A 27,569-nucleotide genomic window follows, 5' to 3' on the forward strand; every position below is an offset into this window, starting at 1 on the left:
ATCACATCACTCATTGCTTTTTGCCAGTTAGATGCTTCTACTAAGGGTTATTGATCTGGGCACAGTTTGAATGCCATAAAAAAAAACAATGAAATTCCATTTGTATCATTTTGTAAAATAAACTATGATTTAGATGGCCTGCATATAATCAAATCCATAAATGTTCTAAGTATCACAGATGGCTAAAAAGGCTTTCCATGACAGAAAAATGTACCAAATTGCCTCTGGGAAAAAAAGGGATTTTGAAACATAAAATTGTTAGGAGCCCTGTAAAGAGTCAAATAAATGTAGACATTTTTATAATGGTCTAATTTTCGTCTCTTGTTTGTCTTTCAGGCTAGTTTATACCGGGCGGGATACAGTAGGTTTGCTCCTTACTAAAGCCACAAAACCGCTTCCAAGGAATTCCACTTTGGTCCAAAACTCCCTCTGAAGCTCCGCGTTTGGCAGGAGCTCCCCTCCATTTTATCTGCAGGCAGACTATAGTAGTGACAGCTCACCTCTTACTTTTTTTTTCCCTCTCTTCCTCTCTTTCATTTTGTGGCCTCTGCCACATCACCAAAACCAAACCGTCTCTGTAACTTTTTCTGTCGGGAAGAAAAACCAGGAAAAGGCCCGCCATGAGTGTCTCCCACGTATGAAGCTGGAGCCTGCCGATTTGAACTTCAGAGCAGGATTTGGGATTGTTTAAATGAAAAAAGAAAAAAAAAAAGAAATTAATATACACACACTACAGGACTCAGACGGTAAGGGACCTCGGTTCCGCTGCGACCCGAAACACTACAAGCCCTTTTTTCTTCCCCTATGAGCTGCCCTGTAACACACAACCCGGCCCATTTTACAGCTCCATTCAGCACCAAGTATCCTGTTTTTGTCTCCCAGTGTTGGACTGAACTGAACGGCTGAGATGCTACAGCACTAATGTACAAAGGTACTTTTGTTTTTAAACACTACATTGACATTTACACGGAGCATAGACCCACCGCAGTCGTCTTTCTGGCTTATCAGTGATCCAGTGATGGGGGAGGGAGGTGAAACGAAGTACTTGATTCAGGAGGTATAGGATTTTATCCGTTGTTTTTTTTTTTTTTATTCTTTATTTCATTTCGATGATGGGAAACCACTGCTTTGAGCTATATTCCACTGCATTCTTTGTCATTTTCATTCAATATGTTCAAGAAAACCCAAAAATAAGATAATCAGTTCTCCAAATCATTTGAAAGTGACAAGGAAAGACACTTTTTTTTCTGCATTACCTCAGTTTTTTTTTTTTTGGTTTACTACCATTAATAAGAAGCTGAATAGAGACCTTGTGATTTAAAAAAAAAAAAAAACCTCTGTTCTGCAACAGGGTTGTTTTCTTCAGTAATTACTCATCAGTAGCCGTTGTGATTGCAATTGTGTTCATTTTGAAAGTTCAGCGCGCTTCCCCCTTGTCGCTTTTTTTTTTTTTTTTTTTTGCTCCTTCCATCTCAAACAAGAGGAAGGGAGAAAAAAAAGGAGCCCTGTACATTTCCGTGTCCTTGACCGTGAAGACATTCCAGCGGCAGCGAATGGGCGGATCAGATGGACAAAATGCAGCAGAACTCAAAGGAGAAAAGGTGCAGCCAAGCAGGAGCGAAATACAAGGGAAATCATTTGTTTTTACGCTGCAGAACAATCTGCACTACAATCCAGCAGCATGTAGAGATCCCAGTAATATTATGAAGTAGGAATAAAAATAGGATTTCATCACTAGCTTTCTGTAGTTTAAAGCTCCTCATCATGTTGTTTTTGATTTATTTGCTTCCGGTGACTCTGAAGGCGTCATGAAAACAGCGGACTACCAAGTTCCCCCGGCTGAATCTCGCTATATTACTGCTATTATTTGCTTTTCTTATTTGTTGGGTTCCAAAGATTATTATTCTTTTTTTTTTTTTTTTAAAAAGATGTCACATGTTTTTTTTTTTTTGGTCCTCATGTATTTCTTCTTTCTTCATGTGTGTTTTTATTTTCATTTTTTTTTGCTTTCACTTTTGCAATACTTCACCCAGTGGGTTGAGGCTGTATCCTGCTGCGGCCCGGGAAATGTCATCGAAGCAAAAAGAATAAGTGTTAAAAGGTTGCAGTGATTTGCATACATGAAAGGAATTTGCTTCTCACCTTTAATTTATTAAGGATTGTTTTGTTTTCTTTCTTTGGTGGGGTGGGGGTGGGGGGGGGGTTCTTGCACATTGATGTGCTTGCAGAGGAAAATGCATTCATACAGAAAGACAGGTAGAAGTGAGAGGATGCAGGGTCCAAGGCTGTCCACCTGTAGTGACTGATAAACCGGCATGTGGGCGGCGAAGGTGAGGAGCGGAGTCCATTAATCATTAGCTGACAGAACAACAACGCCCCCCCCCGTTGATTTTCTGGGGGGAGGTGATACGGCACGCTCAAGGCGGAAGGGACCAGCATGACGAGAGGCGTGCCATTCTTTTTGTTTTTCTCGTATGATTGTGAAACTGTGTGCAGTAGGTCCAATGAGTATTTTTGACGAGCATTACCTCCTTTTTTTTCCCTTTTTTTTTTTTTTTTTGTCTTACTGTTCCTTACGAGTATTATCAGAAGTGTTGCTATGCATGCTCTTGCGAGAGAGGAAGGGTTTCGGTCTTTATATATATATATATATATATATATATATATATATATATATATATATATAATTTTTTTTATTTGTGCATGAATTCAAATCCTAGTGCTGGAGGAGTGTTTACGGAGCAGGAAGAGGGGAGAGCTTTTGCGATGTGATGCGCGGCGACGGGAGTGACGGGGAATGTTAGGGAAGGTCCGGCGTGACGTGTTCAGACGGAACCGGAGAAGACAGGATGGCGAGTTCAGTCCTCTGCAGTAATCTGGGGGCTCTCTGCCCCGTGCCTCTGTCGTGGTGGTGGTGGTGGTGGTAAACTCCGGTCGTTTTGGATGTAAAGTTAAATCTGGTTCATCTAGCTGCTGTATGATTAGAGCCTGGCACACACACAGACCCCTGCATAGAGTCCAGCTCACTCACCCAGCTGGCAGATGCTTTGTTTCCAGGTCCTGTAAAGGGCAGCTGCAGGGACATGATGTGTTTGCGTGTTCTCATATCTGCTAATTGGGGCAAATCGTATTTGGAAAGCTGCAAAAAAGACGAAACACACACACAAAAGCACAGTGGAAGGGCACAGAAAGGGCAAAAGTTCTCCTATCCAGCCAGCCGGTCCAGTGGGAGTCTGTACAGCGGTTCATAAATGGGTTTGAATTGCATGTGAAGGTTTCTTTTCTATTTCACATGCTCTTAAAAGCTCATTTATCCAAGTGATTTTTTTAATAAGTGAAAGTAAATAAGTGTATTTTCTCATGATGTTTTATTTTGCCATCCTCGTGTCTGCCTTCTGTTTATTCTCTTCATTATTATTGAATGTATATAATAAATAAACTGTTTGGTTTTTATTCTGGTCTTTGAATGCTTTCGCGCCTTTTTCACGGAGACTTTTGGGTTAAGCCTTTCCTTCCCATGACCCAACTCACAGCACCCTTGCAGAAATATTCACATCCCTGGAACCTTATTGCGTAGTAACACACCACAACCACAAGCTAAAATCTGCTTTATTGGAATTTTCTAGAATGGACCAACACGATGCAGTACAGGACGTTGAAGAGCAGCGAATATGAAATCCTTTGTGGCTTAAATCAGCCGCTTTCACGTCGGTACATAGAAATAAAGTTCAAGCGGCTCATTTGAACTGGAGGAGCTGCAGAGATCCACAGCTCAAGGGGAGAACGGGCTGACAGGACAGCCACGAAGTTGTGCACGCCACAAATTTGGCCTTTTATGGAAGAGTAGCATGAAAAAAAATATTTTTAAAGAAACCTTGAACATACAGCCAGAGGTGCAACGGAGTGGTTTAGACCAGGGCTGTCCAACTCAAGTCCTCTGGGGGCCGTATGTTTTAGATGTGTCTGCTCCGCTTCTGTCGCCTCCTCAACATATCAAGTTCTGCAAAGGCCTGCTAATAGACTCTAATTTAATTCAGGGGTGTTGAACCAAAAGAAAGGGAATTAAAGCAAAGCATGCAGGTTATCGGCCCCTGAGGAGTGACTTCAAACACTTTGGTTTAGTTCACAGCACATTTGTTAGAAGTGCGTAGTTAAAGTCCAGATCTAAATCCAATGTAGAACCTCTTGGGTGATTAAAAAGGTGTTCAGACGCCATTAAATCCAAGCTTGAGTTACAGAATGAGGCAACAAAGAGATTTTAGTCTTTGGATGTTTAAAGCTGCTACAGAGGCATGCTCTAAAACCTTTTACGGCTGGAGGTGACCAAAGCTGTGTTGATTTAGAGGCGCTACAAAAGAAACTCTGCTGCCATGCAAGCATCCTTTTCCTTCTGATACCTGATGAGCTGCTTTGTGCTTCTCCATCGCCTGCCAACCCCAATACACTGAAGTCTGTGATCGTAATGTGAGAAAGTTCAAGGATAACGTTGCGCTTTTTGCAAAGACATAAAGGCAAAACAGGTTTTGGCTTAACACGGTGGGAAACTTAAACAGGCCGTTGCAAAACTAATAATCACTCCAGGAACTGTCCAGCAACCTCTCAGTGGGAGCTTCAGCTCTTGCAGGCCCGGATGAGTGATGGAAGCAGCAATTGCTCTGGATTCCAGCGGCTCGGCTGGCCTGCCTTTGCAGAGGCGTTCCCCCCCCCCCCCCACCCCCCCGTCTCCACCTCTGCTCACAGATTCCTCTCCGCGACGAGCTGCTCCAAACACCTCCGGACTTTTTCCTCGTCGCTGCCAAGGGGGCAGCAATGTGGAACAAGCTTTAATTGCATGTGGAGCTTTAATGGCTGCGAATGAGTTGGCTGTGGCAGGAAAGCTCATATCCCCACTAATTGCTCTAATGCACGAGAGGCCAATTGCCGATTTGATGCTGCGTGCTTTTCCGACAGTAATTGAAGTTGGGATAATTGGAAGAATAGATGAAGAGTATCTGATAAAGAGGGGGAGAGTGTGAGGGATGGAGTTTAATGAGGTTATGCGTTGACCTTTGTGGGTAGTAAATCAGTTCTCAGTTGAGGAGTAAAAGAATACAATGATCTAATTTAAATCCCCCTGTTTGTTGCTGTAGTTTGAATCTATGACGGAACTTTCTATCTCAATGATGTGACAACTGCAATGTAATGGCCTGTGCCAGTGCTCGTCTCATAAACACAGGAGATGTCTCCATGTCGCCCTCTGGTGGCTAAGCTGCGACACTTTCTCACAGTGCAGCGTGTGGGTGAGGTTTCTGGTGTTTGAGAGTGGTCCAAGTGGTGCATACAGGTTCATGTCAGTAAATTAGATTAGTCGTTCCATTCAAGAAGTAAAGGTCATTGTTTCGTTGTGCATGTTTATTTCTATTTTTGATTTTGAGTATTGCTTGCAGCTAATAAAAGAAGAAAATAACATCCCTCTGAAAATTCAAATCTAACATGAGACCTATAATGCAAAAATGTGGGCCTACTGGAAGGTTTATCCATGTATGGTACAGAAGCCGTGCTCATTTCTTGGTCGGGCCTCCCTTTTCCATGAATCACTGCATCGATGCAGAGCATCATGGAGGTGATCAGCCTGACTGCTGAGCTGTTCAGGAAGCTCCTTCAGCTCATCTAAGTCATTCATCCGCTGGAAATCGAGCAGCTTAGGTTCAGTTCCTCTAACCTGCGGCACGTTGATTTCCAAAAGGAATGCAAAATGTAAGTTTCATCTGAAAAGACAACACTGAGCAACGGGTCCTTCTTTTTCCTTAGCCATGGTAAAGGTTAGAGGAACAGATCAAAAGTTGCTCAACATGAGAACTGCGTCTGTGGATGATGGCTCCTGAACCACCGACTCCAGCTGCAGTCCACCCTTTATTCTCCCCAAATTCTCTCCTAGTTTTGATGGTAGCTTTTGCTGCTTTCTTGTGCAGTTTTTTTTTTCTTATGCCGCACCTTTTTCCTTCATCTAAGCTCCCCACTAATTAGCTTGGATCAGATACAGCATGCTGTGAACAACCATCATCATTAGCAGAAACACTTTGAGGCTTGCCTCCCTTGTGGAGGCTGACTGCTGGACCGCAGTCTTCCCCACGATTGGGAAACCATTTCTGTGTTTAAAAGTATTTTATTTTACCAACCTAATTATTTGCCGAGAGTCTGCATGTCACTTATATTAAAGGACTTTCACGTTTTGAGTTAAATTAGCCATATAACTCTTTAAATGTTCTGAGACGCACGCCTATGCATAGATTACGGAGCAAGACACCGAGACTCTGTCGGAGAACTTTTTATTGGCAGAATATTATTGCATACATTTTTCCATGCAGACTTAATTTACCAGCATCAGAACAACCTAAAGTGTAAATCTCAGCCAGAAGATGGAAGTCAGTGATGACACAGGCCGTCCCGCCGCGTCCTGACAGGTCTCCCATCCTGTCCTCATCTCTTTTCTTGGCCTTTCTCCACTCCTCTCAGACGTCCCGGCTCTCCTCAGCAGGTTGGCACCGCCACGGTGACAGTTTCATGCCTCCTTTATCACCTCACGGCCTTTTTCTATACATCTCTGATCAGGACAGACTGTGCATGCACACAAAGGCACATGGTGGTGGAGGCTTGTTCTCCACCCAGCCTCGGTGTGTCAAAACGCCTGATTCTTATTCCGTTTGCTGAAAGCGAGGAGTTCTACACCTTACAGAGCATGACACCAATAAAAATATTTACACTTGCACCTTTATACGTCCGTGACCTTTGGCTTTGCAGTAGATGCTCTTTGTGTGCGTTTTGTGAGCCAGGATGTAGGTTTATTCTTGTTCATAATATTCATCATAGGGTTGATTGAAGTTGGTGGTTTGAGGGCGAGGGATGGTGTAATCTTTGTTGGGGTCGATCTCCTGAAAGACACGGCGATGCTCAGGGTAAGCAGTGGTTTCATTAAGTTTATTACGTTGCTGAGCCGCCGTAATAATCTGCAGATAGTGAAGTTCTCAGGGTGGAACCGTGGAGAATGTGTGTGTGTGTTTTTTTTTTTTAAATGCTCACCGTCATGGAGAAGCCAGACTCGTAGGGGGATCGCAGCGCCGGCTCGGCTCTCCTGCCTGAGGGGAGACATGATGCAGTTTGGGAATAATCAGGTCAGCATTTGCAGTTCATGGTGGACAGACAGAGTGGGACCTGAGCTGAACCACGGCAGAGCTCCTCCTGCACTGTCAGACACGTGCATCTGCCCAGACTCAACCTTTGCTCTATTTCTGCCTGTTTTACAAGTGAAAGAATGAATTCCTCCCAGTATAAAAAAGTGCTGTTTTTTTTTAATGAAAGATATTTTCATGATGTCTTTAAAATATAAATACTGCCGCAGGTAGGACAATATGCATTTGTGGGAGCGTTGTAATTATTATGTTCACAACACTGTAATGCAGGGACAGGGCTCCCTCAGGTTCTAGAAACTACAAAAAAGACTGAAAATGCTTTTTTTTTTCATTATTTTACCAAGTTTGGATGAGCAGAAGTATTCATGCCTCTAGTATATTTAGTTTTAAAATAATCTTTTAAGTTAATCAACATGCTTCTTCCAGTGTAATAATAACAGACCAGACTTCAGACGTAATCTGATAGATGAGAATCTTTTGAGGGAGCTAAAGATGAAGGTGATGGCGAGGAGGCTTTTCAAACGCCAAAGATGATGAGCTCATCATCAGATCAACTAAATGCTGGAGGAAACAAATGTGCTCAGCAATAAGACATAATTAACTGATGTAATGCCAATGACAGGTTTTCCATTGACTACTGAGAAAAATATGAATAGTTTTTGACCTCATTTTTGTGGGGTGAAAAAGTCTTTTCACAAATGATATCTCTTGTACGTTGTCTTATCTTTCTGGAAATTGCCAGTCAAAAATAACGTGGATAACTTAGTTTATAAGGGATATGAACAATTTTGACCTCAACTATAAGGGAAAGGTTCCTGAGGTTATTAAAACTTGTAAATAGCTCGAACTGGCAGTATTCATGCTAATTGTGGAGAATAAATGAACACAACACCATTGTTATAGCTTTATACAAAGTCAGACTTTAGCATTGGCTAACCATAGCAGTGCATGAGACCCAAAATATTTTTATTTCATTCGCAAGCCTTGCATTTTATACTTATTTGCCATGTCCTGGATGACTGAGAAGCTCCACCAGTATATTGTATTTTATGTTTCCCAGGAAAATCCACAAATCAACAGTAGGGTAAAATGTTTTAAATTGTTACATTATTGTGCAGTTAGCAGATATTTGTGAAAGATATCATAGCTTGACCTAACCTAATGCTCATCCTCGACCAAATCAGATGCTACACTTATTTAAACTTTTTTATTTTTTATTCTCTTCCTTTTATCTCTTCTTTCTTTCACCTCTTCTCTTTCTTTTTTTTTCTTCTTGTTTTTTCTTTACTCTCCCACTTTCCCATTGTAGTGTCCATATAATTTGAAATTCTCCCTGCAGGAATCACAATAAAGCTATTTACATGCACAAATCAAGCGGAGCATTATGGCGAAAGCTGGTTGCTCCACTTGTAAAAGCAAAATCTGTCGAGTTCTATTTGGCATTAAGACATCAATTGTTTTTGCCACATTACTAGACAAGACACTGGGAAAAATTGGGGGGGGGGGCATAATTTGTCATATTTTATAGCAGTATTTATATTGATTTGGGTTGCATCGCCGCATGTAGGTCTGGCATACTAACTAAACATTTCGACAAAGATATTACTAGAAATGGCGCCATGTTTATGAAGAACCTCTAAAGGGCTGTCCAAGACTACAGGTATTTCTTGTGTTTTTTTCTCGTCGGATCATCTGGACAGAACTTTTTTTCTTTGTAGTGCCTACCAAGTGCTGGTAGTGGGTGTGGTTCCTACTCACACTCACAGTAGCTAGAGTGAAAGAACTTCCTGGCAGTTCTTCACTTGAGTTGGAAAGTGTAAAAGGTTCTGGCCAGAATGAACTTTATTGTTTTCCCACCTCAAGTAAACACATTTGTTGTTGTTTTTTTTTTTTTTGCAGAAGTTGTTCAGGCCTCTAGGAGGCCAAACACTAAGACCTGTAAAACAACACATTGACAACTAATAAAATGCCTACTTCCTCCCATGCCAGGCCCTGGCTTTACAGTCGAAGGCCGGCGCAGGTCCTCAGGGGCCGATGTTCTACTCGTTCTAGACGTGTGTCGGGTTTAATGCGGGTGATTCAAATGAACGCGTTACCTCCTGATCGTGACTTTGATTTCCATAAGCTTTTTAATGGCCCCTTCATTTAAATCAGGTGTGTGGGAACAAGGAAACCTCTTTACTGGGAGTATAAAAATAGCGAGCAGGAGTAGTTGGGTAGCATGCTGACTATTTTGACAATAGTTTATTGTAGTTTCTTAGTTTAGTTAGTGTGACTCACCTGCAGTTAATTGAACTATAATGGCCAACCAAATGTTCAGCTAAGTTAAATATACAACCTCTCAGGAAATATCATAAATGTATGTATTTGGTTTCAAAGCCATGGGGTTTGAGTTGCTGCACACTGCCTGTGACACCAAACAGAGAAATAAATATATTCTGCCGCTACCACCTATACCAGCCAGTCAAATTAGAAGCAAACTATTTTGATCAGCTGTTCTGTATTTCTCTAGTTTTAGCATCACATGTTTGGAGCCTCTGTGTCTTTGCTTCAGTTCAGGTAGTTCTTTGCTCATTGTTGTGTAAAGTTCTTTTAAAAAAAATATTTATACCCCTTGAACTTTTTCCCCATTCTCTCAATTTAAATCTTCATCCTTCAACCCAATACCAATGAAGCTCTCCTCGCTCTGCTGGCATTGGTTGCGCAATTGGTTGTAAATTGAGATTGTTGATTGGTCTAAAATAAGTAAAAAACTTTTGTTATTGTATTTTAACCTGTACTTCCACTTCACACAAATATGGCAAAGCAACTAAATCTGGCTTTTCTTACGCAAGTATGATTTTAATTTGGCCCATCAAGTTAACTGATCTTATGTTTTCATTGAATTCAGCTGTATTATTAACAATACAGAAATATGTGAGTTTTCAGTTTCTTTTCATCTTATCACCAATATTTAATTCATTTTTAATTGAATTAAATCATAGAAATTGTTCCAATTTTGATCTGTAGTGAAACAACAAGAAACTTTCCTCCAGTGCAAATGTTTTCAGCACCCCTGGTGGGCAGGATTATAAACATTTTCCAATCAATGAACTGTGATGAGTTTTGTTTCTGATACATTAATATAAATATACAGCTTGAGAACAGAGTTGAAGTCGTTAAGAACGACTCTGACCGCGTCTCCGTCTCACCTCTCCTGTTCTCGCCGTCGTTCTCGAAGCTCCCGTTTTCCTTTCCTTCCTTCTGGCTTCCCAGTCCGGGCATTTCGGCATTGGCGGTGTTCCAGCCTGCGAAGCTCAGAGGAAGCTCCTGGGCTGTGGCCTCCCCCCTGCAGAAGAAGGCGACCTGGGACAGACCGTGCCCCATAAGTAACACCCAGCCGTTCGCTACCAAAGCGATGCTCAGCACCGGGTCGTCCCAGCCCGGCCGGCGGCCCACCTCCGGGTTTCCCCTCGTGAGCATGGCAATCCACACCACCCAGATGCAGGCGGAGAGCAGCAGGGTGAAGCAGAGCATCGCGGCCTGGGGCTTCCACTGCTGGTTGGTGGGGCCCGTGTAGCTGTAAGTGTACGTGAAGCAGGTGCGGCACAGGATTTGGAAGGACATGATTAAGCTAATCAGCAGTAGGCACAGTACATAGATCTGCAGCATGGCAAACTCCTCCTGGCTGTACTCGCAGGTGTTCTTGTCCCGGACCAGGACGATGATGAGCCACTGTGTAGAGATGATAACCTGCACGACGAAGAGTCCCAGGGCCACGGCTGGCTCCCCCCAGCTTCGGGCGGCCGCGAAGCCCAGCATCGCGAGGCAGCGAGCCAGCAGGCAGGAGAAGGCCAAAGCGAAGAGCACGCCGAAGAGGAAGATCCGGGTGGGGCAGGTCTGGGGAGTGAGTTTGATGATGAAGGAGAAGGTGATGGCGAAGATGCCGGCTGTGGCCAGCAGGAACAGGGACATGGAGAAGACTGTGCCCCCGACGGTGCTGCTGCGGCGCTGCCGGGAACACGCGTAGGTGCACAGAGTCCAGAGCAGTAGGCCTAAAAGGAGACCTACACTTAACAGGAAGCCTGCAGAGGCCAGGGTCTCCAGAACGATGCCCCATGCTGCGCGCCGATCACACAGGTACCGGTATATCGGGTTCAGTCCCTTTCCACAGCCTCGTACGTCCATCGCAGAAGTATTTGTCGAAGGAGTGGTTGAGGAACTGCTTGTTGCGTTGGTGTTTTGGGACTGGCATAGGCAGGTGAGCGGGGAGTAAAGGAGGAAGAGGATGGGGAAGAGGGATGTGTGCTTCCTGGATGCAAAAGCCATAATTGCTTCAGTAATCCGCAGGAGGGTTCAGCCTCGCTTGATAAACTCTCCCCCGGTGTAACAGCTTGTTCCTGCAACAGAGAGCACATCAGACGAGGGAGTCTGACACCGACAGGCTAGCATGACATAACAGAGCCTGCAGCATAGGAGAGGGGACGGGGTTTCTCAGTCAAAGTGCAGGAACAGGGAGTGTGCATGCATGCCAGAACAAAGCAGAACGGTGAGTGAGCCAGGACTAAAGCTGCGGGGAAACGCACCAACAAACGGAGTACGGAGCAAAGGCTGAGACTGAAATAGAAAACAAAGCTGCCAACAGATCCTCACAGCACAGAATCTGCCCTTTTTAAAAACTTATTGTCCTGTTTCGATAGTTAAAGGCTCTCTTGCTTTTCTTGTTCTTATTCCTTTTAAGTTCTTATTCCACAGTGGTTCATTATAATTTTTGCCTCTACCTGTCTGGAGAGTTGTCTCTACTATAAAGGTTCTGCAGAGTTTTTACTTAGCTGATAGAAGTTACACCTGAGTGGGAGCGTCTCATCCTAGGTGCCCGTTTCTTCCGGAGTGCCTCAAGGCTCTATTCTTGTGCTCATAATATTCTCTGTCCACATTCTCCTGACTTTTATTTCATGGATCATATCTCTTTTCATAGCTATACAGGCGATACTCAGTTCGACACACAATCAGATTGTTACAAATCACTTTTTGTTGTTGCACGTCTTCCTTGTCATGATGAAATCCAATGCTGGGAGTGGTGAACCTCCAACGAGGATCAACCAGACATAATCATCTTTGGTACTTGTGGTACTTGCAAAATATCTAGTTTGGACTGGAGTCTTTTGTGAAATCATGTCAGTCATGTGTGTTGTATTTGACAGTGATTTTAACTTCAACAATAAAGTCAGGCTGTGGATGAAATTATCTTCAGCTTAAGCTTTTATCAACGGTAAACAGGTTTTTATCTTAACATGCTCTCATCAAGAGTGTTTCGTCTATTTATTACTTCCCAACTTGATAATTATTGCCAACAATAGTGCGATTGTCTGGTTGTTGGTGAGACCCAGGTCTACTTATCACCCTTTTAGTTGGTGCAGAATTCAGCAGCTCATCTATTAACACAGACAAGAAAGGATGACTCTATCTCTTCAGCGCCTGCCTGTCTTCTTTTGCTCTTTGCTTGTTTTAAGATCAGATTTAACATTTTATTCCTGACCCATATCAAATCTGATTTGATTTGGTCAGTCACACATGGGGTATATATTATGTGCCGGTCAGACTACAGCTCAGAGATAAGCAGTCCCGATATGCGAGTATCACTTCCGTCAGCCTAAAGTGGAGCCTTTGTTTCTCTGTCAGAGATTCAAAAATGACCTTTATGCACTTCTAATCCAGGGAAAATCTCAATGCTAGCTTGATGCTGACCCTTTATCTTTCTACAATTGGAAATGAAAGATGTTAGAAACATTATTTCTGTCCTTTCACAGAATCAAGAAGAGTCTCTGACCGCAGAAGGAAACCTTGATTTTGGTAAAGTTTTAAATTGGGATTTGTAACGAGTGTTTTGGTTAAGCAGCTCAGAGCTTAAACATGTATTAGTGTGCAGAAAATACCAACATTTTCACAGAGCGAGCCGACATGGATCCATGATTTCATCTCATTCGGGCCAAACTCTGAGCCATGGCTGAAGCGCTGCTAAACCGTTTTTATTAAAATCCTGAGGAAAGGATTGCTGTTTGAGTCTGAACAAATTGATGATAAAACGGCACTCACCCTTTTGTCCTCCCAGGAGTAACTTTGAGCATTGGAAAAACTTTGGAGTTGGATTTCCTCAGTGTGTAGCCGTGCAGCTCTTATCTATCCTACGTGCTCATGTCTGTGTCAGCTCGGAGTGAAACAAAAGTGGTGAGGTCACTCATTCGCCACTGGAAAACTGGATTGTTTTCTCTTCCCAGCAACAGAAAACAGTAACCTGCACCCAGACTCATCCCTGCCTTTCTCGCCCCTCCTTTTCTGACTTGCTCCACTCGGGTCCCTCCCTCAGATTCCAGGTGTGCTCGTACACGTGAAGGTGGCGATGGCGCCAGAGTCACACCTCTGTGTATCTGGTTCCTGTTTCCCAGCAGAATTTGCATCCCATTTGCTGATGGAGCTGCCGCTTGGTCTGGATTAACCAGAGTCTGCAGCGAGTGTCGAAACACGGGCTCGGTGGGGGTGAAAATTATAGAGTTGTGAGGAACGACTTTAGGGTGAGTCCAACTGACTCATCCCGGTGTCACCGCGGCGCAGAGCGGGAGCAGCCGTTGCCCGAGTTACTGGTGAATCACGGCAATAACATTAGGAATCGGTTTGCCTCAGGGAGAGCTGCAGTAAGACAAGAGAATGCCTTTTAGACCTTTGTTGCCTCTCACGAGTCCTTGCAAAACACCGCAGCACATGCCTGCACAAGCACTGCGTTCATCCGTGTAGGGCGTGTTAAACTCGGTCTGCAGTCACTCTTTAGCTCTAATGCCAGAAAAGCGGTCAGGCAAGCTGAGAAGTGTCTGCTGTTTGGTGGAAACAGCAGTCGAGGGTTAGCCTTAAAACCATGCATCCACTGAGGGTCACTCTCTAAACGGAGCGGCCCTGAGATGGCACGGCCCAGCTGAGTGGAGCTGCAGACCATATCCACCTGCTCGTGGCCGGGGTGCATGCGCTGTAATTACTGCTTTCTGCAGGGCAACATGCACTCTAACCGGCAATTATGATCAAAGACAGTCATTTGGTACATTACGAAACTCCTGTTCAGTGAGTTTCTTCATGTGGACGCTGTGAGATGCAGCGTTTATTCTTTAAATGAGCTGTTCACGGATAATGCTCCACGTTGTGGTTGCTCCAAATCTCTCTGTATAATTGAGCACTGTTAATGCTTACACAGGTTACCTCACCATGCCATGCGCACCAATGCACCGGCAAACAATCGCAGTTAAAAACAGGAGAACCGAGGGCTGACGACATCCTGCGCGGTTCCTTTCGTCTTTAATGGGGCGGATGCACCACCCATGATTTCATGTTTAGATTCTTCAGACAGGAGGGCAGGCTATGAATTAATATAAAACAAACCTTAAATTACACACTCTGTCATGAAAATGTTTCGATCCACTTAAAGATCTGCTGTTTTGTCACAAACGGGACAAAATACGTGTTGTGTTTCTGACTACTCAGAAAACCTGAGCAATCCAAACCAATTGGAGTCTATTTGACAAGTAGTTACCTTCAAAAATGAATACCTGGTTGTGCCTTCAAGCGTTTCATGTGACAACTAGCAGTCGGTCACTGTGGAGGAATTTTGGCTCCTTTCTGTGTGCAGCTCATTCTTATTCAGCCACCCCGGCCATGTGCAGCATTTCAGTTAAGTCCAGACTTTTACTAGGCCACTTCAAAACCTTTTGTTTGTTTTTAGCATTTTAGAGGTGAACTTGCTTGAGTGCTTTGGATCATTATCCTGCAAGAAAAACAAAAAGTTTTCTTCTGCTCCTTTAGGTCAAAAAAAGATGGCCTGACATTCTCCCTCAGGATGCACTACTAGAGAGCAGGAGTCATGTTCCATCAAATACAGCAAGTCTTCCAGGTACTGATGGACCAAAGTAAAACGAGACCATCCTGCTACTGCTGGTGTTGAGCTGTATGCCTAATGTAACAGGCTGTACATCTACCAAAATGTTCCATTTTTGTCTTATGAGAATATCACAGAAGTCTTGAGGATCATCAACAAGTTTTGTTTTTTTGGCTCTTTGTAGGTTTGCAATAAACATCCAGTTTAGATGTTGTTCTGGGTTTTTCTGTGACCTCCTGGTTCAGTCGTGGCTGCGCTCTTGGAGTAATTTGGGCGGCCCGGGTTATATTACTGTACTTTATTTATCCTACACATCAGGTAGAAATCATGCCTGAGTGTTGCTAGTATAATTAAACAAACAAACAAAAAAGTTGTTAAACCACAGTTGACTAATAATTTTCCAAGTAGGCAGTTATATTTCCACACTGGGCTAGGTTGGTTGGAATAGATTTTTTCCCTTAATAAATTATATTGTCATTTAAAGTCTTTCATTTAATCTGGTTATTTTTACCTGATAGTAGAATCAAGCTGTAGACTCTGGTCCCCTGCCTGATCTGACCAGTTATGACATGTTTTTGCCACATGTCATCATTCAACCACTGGTTGTCTAGGTGGTGTCCTGAAAACGACGTGGGCTACATTGATAACTGGCAAACTTTCCAGATCAGACCAGGAAAACCTGATCTGATCCGGAGAGACGGCATTCATCCCACTTTGGATGGTGCAGCTCTTCTTTCTAGGAATCTGGCCGGATTTATTAGTTCTCCTAAATGTTGACAACCCAGGGTCCAGACCAGGAAGCAGAGCCGTAGTTTAACACACCTCTCTGCAGCTTCTGTACTGTTACCCACCCATTATCCTATTGAGACGGTGTCTTTCCCACGGCCAAAACTAAACACATCAAAAACTGATCTAAAAGGAACAAATCATAAAAATCTAATACAAATCAATACGGCTCACCTTGAACCAAAAAATAAAATAATTAAATGTGGTTTATTAAATATAAGGTCTCTCCCTCCAAAGAATTTGTTAGTTAATGAATTGATTTCTGATAATCAGATTGATTTATTTTGTCTCACAGAAACCTGGTTACAAGAGGACTACGTTAGTAAAAATGAGTAAACTCCCTCCAATTATACAAATTTACACATTCTCAGATCTGTGGGAAGAGGAGGAGGAGTGGCAACCATCTTTCAGTCTGATTTATTAATTAGTCCCAGGCCAATTAATAACTACAGTTCTTTTGAACATTTAACCCTCAGTTTCCCTCATCCAAACTGCAAAGCAATAAAACATCTTCTGTTTATTGTTTTGTATCGTCCACCAGGCCCTTACACTCAGTTGTTGGATCAGTTGTCAGATTTCTTATCTGATTTGGTGTTAAATACTGATAAGGTTATTATAGTGGGTGATTTTAACATCCATGTTGACACAGAATGTGATAACCTTAGTGTAGCCTATAAAACTATCCTAGATTCAATTGGTTTTGCTCAAAATGTGCATAAATCGACGCACTCTTGGCTCCATACTTTGGACCTTGTGCTGACATATGGCATTGATTGTGAAGAATTAAAAGTATGTCCTCACAAACCTGTCATATCTGACCATCTTTTAATAACTTTTGAGTTTAATTTAACTGAGTTCTCAACCCCCAGATGAAGGTTTAATTATAGTAGATCTTTATCAGATAATGCTGTATCAAACTTTAAAGAGTCTGTCCCCATTTTAATATCCTCAGTATCACAGATACGCCCTGCAGATGGCAGCAATGTTGTTTTACCCACAATTCTTTGCGTGACATGACGTTTCAGCACAGCCCACTCACAGAAATCAACGGAAATGTCTGGAGAGCACTATGTAGTTCGTTTTTGGAAAGCTGTAGGCCTGGATTTGACTCTTATCGTTGTGCTTTTCCGTCACGTAATGATGTCGGAGTAAAAGTGTCATGGTTTAAGTTTTGTCAGGCTTCTTTGTTATTTTGCAGTTCACTTAGCTCTCCCTTGCTCAGCTTTAGTCACTCCTCTGGACACTAATTAGTTTTCATTCCCGTCACCTGTCAGGCTGCAATTACCCCTGATCTCTTGCCACCTGTGTTCACCTCTTTATAAGACTCACCTCATTCTGTTCTCGTCGCCGGTCCATAGCGTTCACTCCCGCGCAGTCTCTGCCAGAATCCTTGTCAGCTCAGTTTTTTGTTACAGTCAGCCTGAAGACTCCCTTCAACTTGGTTTTTTGTTACAGTCAGCCAATAGACTTTCCTTCAGCTTTGTTTTGTTCCAGTCTCAGCCTAGATCCAGCTCAGCTCTGTTCCCACTCCTGTTCTCATCTCCTGGTGAGCTGTTCCGGTCTCGAGTGCACGGCTCAGATGTTCTGCTCTCCAGTGCACGGCTCAGATGTTCTGCTCTCCAGTGTACGGCTCAGAGGTTCTGCTCTCCAGTGTACGGCTCAGAGGTTCTGCTCTCCAGTGTACGGCTCAGAGGTTCTGCTCTCCAGTGCACGGCTCAGAGGTTCTGCTCTCCAGTGCACGGCTCAGAGGTTCTGCTCTCAAGTCCACGACCTCAGCTCAGATGCTCCGTCCTGGTCGCTAGCCTTCGGCTCCAGAGTTCCTCCCGGTCAGTCTCTCTACACGCCTCCTGCCGGCCAGCTTCTGCACCCAACACCTCCGTCTGTTGAATGACTCTGGTCCCATCATCCATCTTCCACACTTTTCAATAAACTCACTCTTAAGAACTAGCTCTGTGTGTGCGTGCTGTGTCCGGGTTCATCCTAGACAAATATCATAACAAAAAGGCTGTCCGAATTTGGCACAGCAGTCCGAAGCACCTTTCCTATCCACAATAGAGTTCTTACTGATGACCCCGTGAAAGGTCAATTTCTTACTTATTGCTCCTTATATATAAGTATACTAGCAAAATATTGTTTCATTTTTTTGTGCTGTGCCCTCATGAAAAAACACTGGCCCCATGCTCTGTGTAAAATAATCCATGGTCCCCTAGATTGGATGGAGAGGATTTATAGACATCAACATTCCAGTCTTTTGCAGCCTCCAGCAGGATTTCTTCCAGTATTGCACCGTATTAGTTTCCTCCATCTTCTCATACAAGTTCTGTCTCATCTGGCCAGAGCACCTTCTTCTACATATATTTATGTATTATTGTCATGTATGAATTTATTTATTTATGTAACCTGACAAAAGTTCAAGGGTTCTGAATACTTCTGCTAAGCACCATACATCTCTATGCACACACCCTATTAACTGCATGCTTGCCTCATCATTTAATACAGTTATATTCAATAAATTAGAATGTGCCTTTCTAAGAGGTTTGTGAGATTAAAAGTACCTTTTGAGAAAAGCAACCTTTAAGCCCTTATTAAATGTACTTTTTATTAAGTCCCCAATTCTGCATGAAAAATGTGTCTGATGCAATATTCTAATCTCAAATGCTGTGTTTTTATTTTTTTAGGTGGGAAAAAAATATAATTAACAGAAACAGTGGCTTTAAAACATCATCGCTCTTTGTTAATCTTTAATTATTTGTTAATGTATTTCCCTTAGTGAGTTTCTGAAACAGGGTTTCAGTAATATTCTAATTTATTGAATATGACTGTGTTTAGGAGTGAATCACAGCTGTAATCTAATAAGATTAATTTCCACTGTGCTTACATAGTTTATTATATATCATACTTCTATGTACCATGTGACTGCTCTGAAAAACAAATGCCGTCACCTGCAATGTATTTTCAGGTGCTGCTATAAAAACAGTGGAGGCCGACACAAATGCTGAAAATAAACACTTTACTGGCAGCTATTAGTACACACCAGTTCACAGTACATTTTCTGGAGTATTGTGCTTCCAAGCACAGACAAAAAACCATACAGCTTATGTCTTAACTTTCTCTTAGGGGGAGCTGGGTTCATATGGCGGCAGGGAGAACGGGAGGTGGAGGTCCTCCTCCATGACTGTGTGAAAGTGCATCGTAGCTTTCACCCCTTCCAAGCATGTTACATGCTCTCCTTGGTGCTGAAGGTAACCTCGGTCACATGGAGCAAAAGAAAACATGCACACACACACACACCACATACACACACACACACACACACACACACACACCACATACACACATCGCACACTCGCACCACACACACGCAGTGAAAAAGAAAAATGGAGGAAAGTACAAAAGGAAGGTGTGAAGGTTCAATCTGAGCGGATGTTATTTACATTTTAACAGACAGCTAGAAGCAAATACGGGCTAGTGTTGAGCTAGCGTTTGGCTTGCATCCGTCGCCGTGGGAGTGAAGGGCCGGGAGAGAGCGCGGGGAGGCCGAATGAGGAGCGAGGAGAGGCAGGAGAGAGCTACTCTACATGGATGACGGGACGGAAAAAGGTGTGTGGGTTTTTTTTTTTCTCGTCTTCTCATTTCAAGTACGTATACTGTAAACAGTATCATATATTAATAATAATATAAAAATAATCATATCCACTTAGTGGATTAAAGCATGAGGCAGTCAGACGAGAGGGCTTTAGGGGGTCGGCTGGCAGCCTTATGGTGGCCCGCCGAGCTGAGATGGAGAGAAGGCCGGGCGGAGGGGATGGTACGGAGGAAAGGTGCAGGAAGGCAGGAGGTTTAGATGATGCCGTATTTGGCCAGGTCGCTGAGCTCCATGTCGCCGAAGGCTTCCCATGGGCACACCACTGTGATGTCGGTGCCGAGACCCTCCATGCCGGGGATGTCGTCTCCAAAGCTGCAGAGGCAGGAAAGGAAAGCCGTCAGATTCCGTGCTCTATGTAAGCTCAGTTAAAGTTTAATAAAGACCAAAAAAAATGTGGAGATTTTTACCCCTTCTGGCCTGGCTTGGGAGCCTTGCTCTTGAATGTGCGAGTCTGCCTCTGCTTGAACTTGGGTGGGCCCTTCTTGGGAGTGGTGGGGCCCGCAGCTCCACCGGGGGCCAGGGCGCTTCCTGCTGGTGGGCTGGCGTTCATTTTGACCGAGTATCTGTAAAAAAGACAGAGGGGTTATTTTAAGCGTCCGCCTTCTGGCGCCCGGCTGTAATCCTGTTTCCGTCAAGCTCTTAATGCCAATCAGTGGCGATTTTACAGATTAGGCTAACCTGCCAGATTAGCTCTAATCCAGCTGCAATCCCCAGGCCACTAATTGTCCTTCGCAGTTCGTAGCAGAGAGCGACTCGACCTCAAACCTTTTTAGCAGATCTTTAAGTTAGATCATCAGCCTGCAGCAGACTTTAACCCGTACCCTAATCTGTTTGTTTTTTAACTTTGACATCAGCAGATTTTTCATACTTGTCAAGCTAAAACCCCCTCCTTGTTTTAGCTCGTTATATAACTGAAACAGCACCATCTGCATCAGCATTAGCATTTAGGAAGGGCCCATGGATAAGGGTCCATCAGAATACTGGAGAGATCTTGTTAGGGAGGCTCTAGCTGAGCTGCGCTGTGGGGAAAACCACGGCCGTCTGTCTGCTCTGACTGTTGCTCCTGAAGCCAATTCGCTTTTCACTGAGCCCTCCAAAGTCCACTCACAGCACCCTTTTCAGTTTTCTGCTCATGTCTTTTAAAACTTTTTGTGTTTTTTTTTTTCAAGCAGCAATGATTATTTTCCCAATTCCAAAACCTCTTTAGCTGAGATAAGATAAGAAATCCCTTCAACAAATTCGGGTGTGACGGTGGCAAAGGCCCACAGAGAGTTACACACAATTAATAGTAATGGGGAAAGGACAAGCCAGTTTAATCTAAAGTTACCTCTAAAGACACGGCAAGAATAAAAAGTAGATACCAGAGTAAGTATTGCACAATTATTGATACACTCACGTAAAAATCAGATGAAATATTCAAGTTTAACAAACTCAAGCCTATTTAACAAACCTAAGATGATACAATATGCAACATGCATGATAGTACAGCAGCATTTTAAAGTAGCTGAGCTGTGTGCAAGTGTACCTTAGCATCTGGGAGGACAGTGTAAACCATTCATGATGGGATCAGAACCCGTGCAACCATTAGCATGTTGTAAACAGTTATTGAGTCTGTTGTGAGCAGCAGACATTATAAAGTCTAACAGCAGCTGGGAGGATGATACTCTTAGAAAACATCACTTTTTCTTTGGTCAAGCTTCATTCTCATTCAACCATCTGCTAATTGCGTGATATTTTTCTTCCCAAATCCTCAATCGGTATTCCTCTCAATGGTTCTCATACCTAAGAAAATGTTCCAGCAGGAACCAAGTTGCATCCGTTTAGTCTGTTCCTACCTGCTGTCGCTGGTATCCCACGAAGCCTCTTTCTCCTGCTTCTTCTTTGTTCTCCTCGACTTTGGAAGGCACAATGCCTGCACTCGGCTTTTATACCTCCATCTCTAATCCCCACATCCTCTTCTTACCAGTCACATGGGCGCTGGTAGAGGTCAGCCAAACTTCTCGAGCAACCCAGCATCTTCTTCTCCCCTCCCTCCCCTTGTTTCCACCTTTTCATGCGAGGGCTCAGCCTGCCCCTCCCCGCCTTGGTGCCACTTCATGGAAGACCTGCACTGCACTTGGAAAACAATGTCAGAGATCAGTCTGGAAAGATTTTATCCGGCTTACTCTTCTAAACCCAAGCGCGGCTGCTTTTAGCTCTGCTGAGTGGAGACAACCTTCCAGTCGTGCCTCACGTCCATGTGAGACGTTAATTGTACAGCCTCAGGCAGACAAATATTGAGTCAACGTTCGGGAATATCAAGAAAATTTCAACAGAAATCTGAAAAACCAAAAAAACAAACAGTTGCTTCTGGAGGCTATTCTTTGGATAAACATTTAAATGTTTTGGTTTAAGCAATTAGTGACTGACAGTTCCTGAGATGAAGAATATTCTGGATATTTCTAGATGTTTTATCCAAACACCCCCATTAATTCACTCCATTGGTTAATTGGATGTAAAGAGCCTGTGAGCATTTATTTACTATATATATATATATATATATATATATATATATATATATATATATATATATATGATTTAATTTTTTGTCTTAGCAGTGGCCTTTATAATGAAGACGATGTTAAATGAAGTAGGAAGGATGAGAAAAACATACAAATAAACACTGAAATGATAACACTATGACGATTTTTTTTAAACTCCAGCATTCAAGAGAATATTGCACCAGACTAATGAAAAACCAGCATTTTTTCATGCAGATATGGATGCTTAATGAAAAGTATGTTTAATACCGGCTTAAATTTTTTTTTTCAAAAGGTACTTTAATCCGACAAACAAGCCTCCTAGAAATGCATAATTAAATGTATTGAATATGACTGTAGAACAGGACATGTTCACATCGGGCTTACCCATCTTGTTTTAAAACAGTTTTGTCATTCTCTCCCTCCGTTGATTACATCTGAAGGGACTTTCCCAATACAACTCTGATTGAAAAAGTACATTTTGCATACATTTTCTATACACATTTTAGAGACAGGTTTTTAATTAGATTAAGGCATGGAGTTTATGCTGAACCATTTTAAGACAGCAATAGGCTTTGATCTGAACCCTGTGTTGTTCAGTGCCAGCCCCTAACAGGCTTTCTCGCAGGACTGCATCATCTCCAGCTCCATCAATCTTCCCATAAACTCAGAGCAGCTTCCCTGCTGCTGTGGTCAGGGTGATGTGACGTAAAGTTCAATGCTGAACACCTTCACATGTTTGCTGGGCTCCCTGCACGACTTGTGGTAAACTGCAAACATGGCTTTTCATGACTTTCGTTCATCAATGGCCACAATAGCCAGAAATTTTGGAGTGCGTGACTGGAGTCTCCCACCTAAGCTATGGATCACTGCAGCTCCTCCAGAGTTATCAGGGATTAATGCTGATTAATGCTTTCCTTAAGTGGCGTGTTGATGTAGAGTATAGGTGGATGGCTATGTCTTGGATGGAGCTTAACTACCTTTAATTGACTGGTAGTTAGACTTTTAAACCCAGTGTATCAGTGGAATACGTCCTTGGATGGATGGATGGATGGATGGATGGATGGATGGATGGATGGATGGATGGATGGATGGATGGATGGATGGATGGATGGATGGATGGATGGATGGATGGATGGACAGTACCTTCCTACTTATCAGCACTCTTACACAGGCACGTTCTTAGTCAAACTTTGAGGCCAGGTAACCTTTTTGATTTTCCGCGGATTGGTCGTGTGGGTACACCTTGGACAGGTCGCCAGTCTGTCGCAGGGCAACACAGAGACAAACAGGACAAACAACCATTCACGCACACACTCACACCCAAGGACAATTTAGAGAAGCCAATCAACCTAACAGTCATGTTTTTTGGACTGTGGGAGGAAGCCGGAGAGAACCCACGCATGCACAGGGAGAACATGCAAACTCCATGCAGAAAGACCCAGGGCAAGGGTAGGATTCAAACCCAGGACCTTCTTGCTGCAAGGCAACACCGCTACCCACTGCGTCACTATGTAGCCCCATTATTATTATGATTATTATTATTATTTTGGTTTTACTACAAATGTTGTATTTTATTCGTTATTGTGGTGTTTATTTCTTCTATGCAATGGACCTGTACAGCACTTTTGCTACTACAGGTGTGTAAAGAGCTTTATATATAAAGCTAGATCAATCGATTGATTGATTAGTTTTACAGCTGTACCATATTCTTTCCATTTTTCAGAGGATGGATGTTTTAAAGCTTGGGAGACCATGTCCAAAGAAGTCTTACCTTCTTTGGACATCTCCAAAGCTTTATATCTGACCTTTGCTAACGTTCTGTAACAAACCTCTGAGGCCTCTCAAAGAACAACTTGATTTATACAGAGAAGAAATTACACACAGGTCGATTCTGTTTACAAGTCAGGGGACTTTGGAGGAAATTTTGCTGCACTGGATTTTATTCAGGGGTGTCAGAGTAAAGACGTTCAGTTTTGGGGCCCCTCCTCTTCAAGCTCTGCCTGCTTCCTCTTGACTCTTAATTCTTAGAAAATATGTAATTTCCTTTCATTGTTAAGCAGATGATACCCAGATTTGTGTTCCGCTTAAGAAGATGGAATCCACCTGTCTTAGGTCTCTGATTTTATACTTGAAAGACCTGAAAGCCTTCATGTCTCTGAATTTATTTAAAGCTTAACGAGGAAAAGACTGAGATGATCATCTTTGGAAGCTCCATTGAGCTAGATGTTGGTTCCTTGGTTCCCGTACATCAGGCCAATTGTTTCTAATTTAGGGGTCAAAGTAAACGCTGGACTTAAGTTAGAAAGTCTATTTTTTTTCTCCATTTGATGCAGCTAGCGAAGGTAAAGCCGATTCTTTCCCAGCAGCATTTGCAACAGTAATCCATGCCTTTGTAACCCCTCAGCGGGATTGCTGTAAAGCACTCTATAAAGGACTCAGTGATCTCATCTCTCAGCTCCAGAAGGTACAGAATGCTGCTGCACGTCTATAACAGGCACGTGAAAGTTTGGCCGTATCGCCCCTATTTTAGCCTCTCCACACTGGTTGCCTGTACATTTTAGGATTAATTTTAAAATCCGTTTATTTGATTTTAAAGCTGTAAAAGGCCTGGCCCTGCTGTATCTAACCGAGCTGCCCCATCCCTACACACCCTCCTCTTCCCTCAGGTCAGCTGATCAGCTGCCTCTGAGTGTGCCAAAGCGCAAGCTTAGAGGAGACCGTGCTCCTAAGCAGCTCCTAAGATGTGGAATGACCTTTCCCTCGTCATCAGACAGGCCTCTTCACTTTCTGATATACTACTAATTTTATATACTACTTTGCATTTTACTTTGCTTTAGCGATCCTATGAATAACCTATTATTTGAGTATGGGGCTGTTTTATTTATTCAGGTCTTATTGATTTTAATATTGGTTTAATTGTATCATGTTACTGCTGTGTATTTACTCTGTGTACTGCATATTTGTCTTGTGGGTGTTTAAAATGCTCTGTAAATAAAGAGGAATAAAAACCAATTCAAGTCACACTTATCAGAGTTTTTTAATTTTTCTTCTTTTTTGTACAAACATTTTGAAAACCATATACGAATTTCCTTTTACATTCATCCACTACTTTGTGTAGGTCTAGCACAGGAAGTACCCATTAAAGACATTGACATTCATGGTTGTTACATGAAATAATCTGGATGCCTCTCTGCACTGTAAACAAAGTGTAAAACTTGGTTAGTGTCAAAAATCCATCACTGACATTATTTTCATGTCTGTTGACTGAATATTAAGGGTGTTTTCATACTTTGCGCTTGGTGTTCCCTTTCATCTTTGTGTACATATGATTTCCACTGCCTTTCTATGAAACATTCAGTCATTTACTCTCATTATCAGCCAGTTTCACAGCAGGGCTTTGGAAGTCTTGCTGTGAGAGAACGGCAGAGAGACAAAAACCAATCACATGTAAAGAAAAAAAATCTCAGCGAGAAGAGCAGCTGGATCCTGAGCTTAGCTATAGTAGATGAGGAAATAGTTACTGAGCGTGTTAAAAGAATGACAGAATGATTGTGGTTCAGTATTGTACGGACCATCATTAACGGGTACCTGGAATAAAAAAGGAAACCTTTGGCTTAATGAAAGCTCCTGAAGCCGAGCTGGAAGGTGGCTCCACAGCACAAGATGCCTGAAGGCTCCGCTGCCCGTTCGGTATTTGGAAGCCATGATAATGGTTTCACTCTGACAGTGAAAATCTGTGACTGCTGGGATCAAGCTGCGCTTTCATGTGTTCAGGGTGTGCTGGAGCTTTTGCCTTTAAAGCTTCTGTAAGCACAGAGAAATAAAAAGTCATCAGGAAAGAGAACCTAATAGCATCTCTTTCTGTGGTTCCTGTCCAAAATGTACCACTGCATTTTGAACCGGATACAGGTTTTACAGAGAAGGAGAAAAAAGAAAAAATAGTACAGTTCAAAATATTGGGTGCTGGGGTATGCTGACCCAACAGGTGCCCAGCTGCAGATCTGCATTTTGCTTACAGGACTTTTTTGTTTTTGTTGAAGTAGTTTTTGTATTTACAGGTGTTAATTGCATATTTTAAGCTTCTATTTCCTGGTGATTGCCTTTCATGTAGAGGTGTCAAAAGTATTCACATCTATTACTCTAGTAGAAGTATCAACTCAAACCTTTTACTCAAGTAAAAGTATAAAAGTATCAGATGTAAAGTATTAAAGTAGACGTAATCTCCCCATTACTATAATTGTATAGTATGATGTCAATGGAACACATATATCCATTGAAAATGAACCATTTAGCACAATGCAAATATATTAACGATTCAAACAGGTGCAATACTGAGTATCAACATGGGTTTCATGGAGCCGAAAATCTGATGTCTGGTTGGCTATAACTATCGGTGCAAAAGCACAAAGTTCAGATCCATATTATCAAAAACCTTTTATTGTTATTATTGGAGCGTAAATGAACATTCAAGCATAGCTACAGGAATGATGAGGGCAACAGAACAAAACTGGACATGAAAATGAGTGCATTACACTCTTATAACAATTTCCCTGTTATGATTGTCTGTATACAGTAGACAGTGTTGTCAAAATTAATGATTATTCCTAGTGGTTAATCAAAAAATGAAAGAAAGGAAAATAACAAATAATCCTACAAATGCAATGTTTGTCTTCTATGTTTTATTCTTAACTTTGTTCTAAACAACTTGGTGCAGTGGTGCCTCCAACCACAATAAAAATCACGCTGCTCGGGTAGCGCTTTTATTCCAAATATATATATATATATATATATATATATATATATATATATATATATATATATATATATATTTATTTATTTATTTATTTATTTATTTATTTTTTTTTTTTTTATTGATAAGCCAGAACGAAAACAGGCTGAAATAAAATAGAAGTAATGAGACTATTTTCAAAATGTAAGGAGTAGACAGTACAGATAATTGCATGAGAATGTAAATAGTAGAAGTAAGTAGTAGACTAAAAAATAATTACTCCACTAAAGTATAAATAACCAAAATTTCTACTTAGGTAAGTTAAAAATGTCGTCGTTCTTAGTTATTTGACACCTCTGCTTTCATGTAATGTGTATTCTAATCTAATTAATCCTAAATTGATTCAGAACTACTCTTGAGTTGTTGTGACACAATGTGTCCTCCACATTTAATGGCACCCCCCGTAAAGATGTATAAAAAGAGTAGATGTCTTATATTGAATGTCAAATTTCAAAGAAATTGAAGAAAAATTCTTTTAACTGGAGATCATTGCTGTATAAACATCCCATTTCAAGAATGATTTTTTTTTTTTTTTTTTTTTTTGAATCCAAGGCAACACACTTCTTGGCACTTCCTTTTTATAATGTATTCTTATTTTTAAGTCGATCAGAGTGCTTTCCTTCACAAATAAAATTCAGAAAAATGTGATGAGATATTGTACTGTGTCATTTTCTCTGTTACACCTAAATAACATCCGCTACAACCCACTCCTTTCACAAATGACCTTGTTAGTAGATTACTAGTCAAGTGTGTGTATTTG

The 27,569-nt window shown here is 42.2% G+C and overlaps 3 protein-coding genes across 4 annotated transcripts in view; 1 reads left to right on the forward strand and 2 right to left on the reverse strand.

The window, feature by feature from the left end:
* The window catches only part of LOC105938032 (RNA binding protein fox-1 homolog 2), a 75,067-nt gene extending 71,614 nt beyond the window's left edge, over window positions 1-3,453 (forward strand). For both annotated transcript variants that reach the window (XM_036148383.1, XM_036148382.1), the window contains exon 13: window positions 337-3,453. In XM_036148383.1, coding sequence (XP_036004276.1) covers window positions 337-381 — 45 coding nt within the window. In that variant the 3' untranslated portion in view covers window positions 382-3,453. The remainder of the gene's footprint in view (window positions 1-336) is intronic.
* A 2,838-nt stretch (window positions 3,454-6,291) lies between these two features.
* LOC105938070 (retinoic acid-induced protein 3) lies at window positions 6,292-13,424 on the reverse strand. Its single transcript, XM_012879686.3, has 4 exons — window positions 13,245-13,424; window positions 10,361-11,548; window positions 7,060-7,115; window positions 6,292-6,911 (listed from the first exon to the last, which is right to left on the reverse strand). The coding sequence occupies exons 2-4, from the start codon at window positions 11,475-11,477 to the stop codon at window positions 6,822-6,824; spliced, it is 1,263 nt and encodes a 420-aa protein (XP_012735140.2). The 5' UTR covers window positions 11,478-11,548; window positions 13,245-13,424; the 3' UTR covers window positions 6,292-6,821.
* A 5,421-nt stretch (window positions 13,425-18,845) lies between these two features.
* On the reverse strand, window positions 18,846-21,438 carry pde6hb (phosphodiesterase 6H, cGMP-specific, cone, gamma, paralog b). The gene is made up of 3 exons (XM_012879687.3): window positions 21,334-21,438; window positions 19,906-20,061; window positions 18,846-19,810 (listed from the first exon to the last, which is right to left on the reverse strand). The coding sequence occupies exons 2-3, from the start codon at window positions 20,046-20,048 to the stop codon at window positions 19,693-19,695; spliced, it is 261 nt and encodes an 86-aa protein (XP_012735141.1). The 5' UTR covers window positions 20,049-20,061; window positions 21,334-21,438; the 3' UTR covers window positions 18,846-19,692.
* Between the last annotated feature and the right edge of the window lie 6,131 nt (window positions 21,439-27,569).

The sequence above is a fragment of the Fundulus heteroclitus genome, chromosome 16, assembly GCF_011125445.2.
Source record: "Fundulus heteroclitus isolate FHET01 chromosome 16, MU-UCD_Fhet_4.1, whole genome shotgun sequence".
Classification (NCBI taxonomy): Eukaryota; Metazoa; Chordata; class Actinopteri; order Cyprinodontiformes; family Fundulidae; genus Fundulus; species Fundulus heteroclitus.

Coding starts and splice junctions, on each gene's coding strand:
- LOC105938070 (XM_012879686.3), bottom strand. CDS start 11,477: ATGGCTTTTGCATCCAGGAAGCACACATCCCTCTTCCCCATCCTCTTC. Junction 7,116..10,360: donor CGACGGCGAGAACAGGAGAG/GTGAGACGGAGA, acceptor GTCTCCCCTCAG/GCAGGAGAGCCGAGCCGGCG. Junction 6,912..7,059: donor AGTCTGGCTTCTCCATGACG/GTGAGCATTTAA, acceptor CGTGTCTTTCAG/GAGATCGACCCCAACAAAGA.
- pde6hb (XM_012879687.3), bottom strand. CDS start 20,048: ATGAACGCCAGCCCACCAGCAGGAAGCGCCCTGGCCCCCGGTGGAGCT. Junction 19,811..19,905: donor CCCAAGCCAGGCCAGAAGGG/GTAAAAATCTCC, acceptor CTGCCTCTGCAG/CTTTGGAGACGACATCCCCG.